Below are 1,402 nucleotides of genomic sequence, written 5' to 3'. Positions count from 1 at the left end.
GCGCGCGCGCACGCACACACACACACACACACTCACTTATACACACGCGCGCACACACAAACACACACACACACACACACACACACACACACACGGCGCGCAAATTCCAAAGATGTAGACAGGAAAAAATATATACTTGCTCTGAATTTCTTTGCAGTGTCTCAAGCGCCCTTTTTGCTTACGGAATTCGTTAAACCAATTTCCGAGGAACACGGTTTTGATAATTTACAAAAAGATAGCGTTAGGTGTTTAGCGGACAGGCGATGGTTTTTGAGAGTGCAAGCTTGATTCCAGAAAGTCCTTCGGTTATGTGTCAACAGGGAAAATGTATACAACATACGTCTGCCCTTTTAACCTTTTAACCTATTGTTTTTGCACCGATTCCCATACCGGATCTGTACACGTTAAGAGTGTAGGTTTGAATCTCAGGTTGAGGCTTGTGTCATTTAATTATACATACATGTATTCCCACTGCTTGGATTGAGTGGCCTCTATAAGCATGGTACGAAGTTGTCTCCCTCCCCGGCGTCCCTTATTGGTCCAGTGTTGAAGGATAATTTTTTTAGAAATCTTCTACATGTCTACTTTATTCGTTTTGTTCTTGTCTCTTTCGAAGTGGCGTCGGTAGAATGGTGGTCAGGCTACCGGACCCGTAATCGTGAGATTGCAGGTTCGGGGGTTCGGGCGCCAGCTCGGCCCGACGTTGTGTCCTTGGGAAAGACACTTTGCACGAATTTCCCACTTGGCTCGGTCCTTTTTGAGTTGGACGTTTAACTCAGACGTCCCGCTTCTTAAATAACCTGACAGTGTTGATAAAGGCGTTAAACCTATACCATTAAATAAACCTATTTTGATGGTGCTCGTCTTTAATGTTTGCAAGTGATTAGATTCCACTGGTATGTCATTATATCTTTGTTTGTGTCTTTCTCTGCCCCCCTGCCCTCTTACATTTCATGACCGTTCTGGAACCGAGCTGCTTCTCCTGACTTAAACTTAACCAATCCCCTGATGTTTCGTTCCAGGCAACTCGCACATGGCGATCGTACAGAAGCTGCACAACACCGAGGACCAGGACCCTTATTACGAGACGATGGGCGTGGTCACTCTGGAGGACGTCATCGAGGAGATCCTGCAGAGCGAGATCATTGACGAGACCGACATGATGAGTGAGTGCCGCCACGCTGTGTGGCTTTGTGTGTGTGTGTTTGTGTGTGTGTGTGTATGTGTGTGTTTGTGTTTGTGTATGTGTGTGTATGTGTGTCTTGCTGTCACTGTGTGTCATTTGTGATATTAAGTGGGCATATATTTGTTTTGGCTTTGTGTTTGTGTTGTATGTTACCCGCTGCCTTTGCCTTGGTATGCTGTCTTGCCCTTGCCACTCCTTGATAGTGGTTGGGGGGGG

At 46.1% G+C, this 1,402-nt stretch overlaps 1 protein-coding gene across 1 annotated transcript in view; it reads left to right on the top strand.

Annotated features, from left to right (window-relative positions):
• The window catches only part of LOC101859420 (metal transporter CNNM4), a 68,241-nt gene that overhangs the window by 24,504 nt on the left and 42,335 nt on the right, over positions 1-1,402 (top strand). Inside the window, exon 2 of the mRNA XM_005102362.3 lies at positions 1,023-1,166. Coding sequence (XP_005102419.1) covers positions 1,023-1,166 — 144 coding nt within the window. The remainder of the gene's footprint in view (positions 1-1,022; positions 1,167-1,402) is intronic.

The sequence above is a fragment of the Aplysia californica genome, unplaced genomic scaffold (assembly GCF_000002075.1).
Source record: "Aplysia californica isolate F4 #8 unplaced genomic scaffold, AplCal3.0 scaffold00322, whole genome shotgun sequence".
Taxonomy (NCBI): Eukaryota; Metazoa; Mollusca; class Gastropoda; order Aplysiida; family Aplysiidae; genus Aplysia; species Aplysia californica.
The sequence above is the reverse complement of the archived record's forward strand: the minus strand, read 5'-3'. Positions and strand labels throughout refer to the sequence as shown.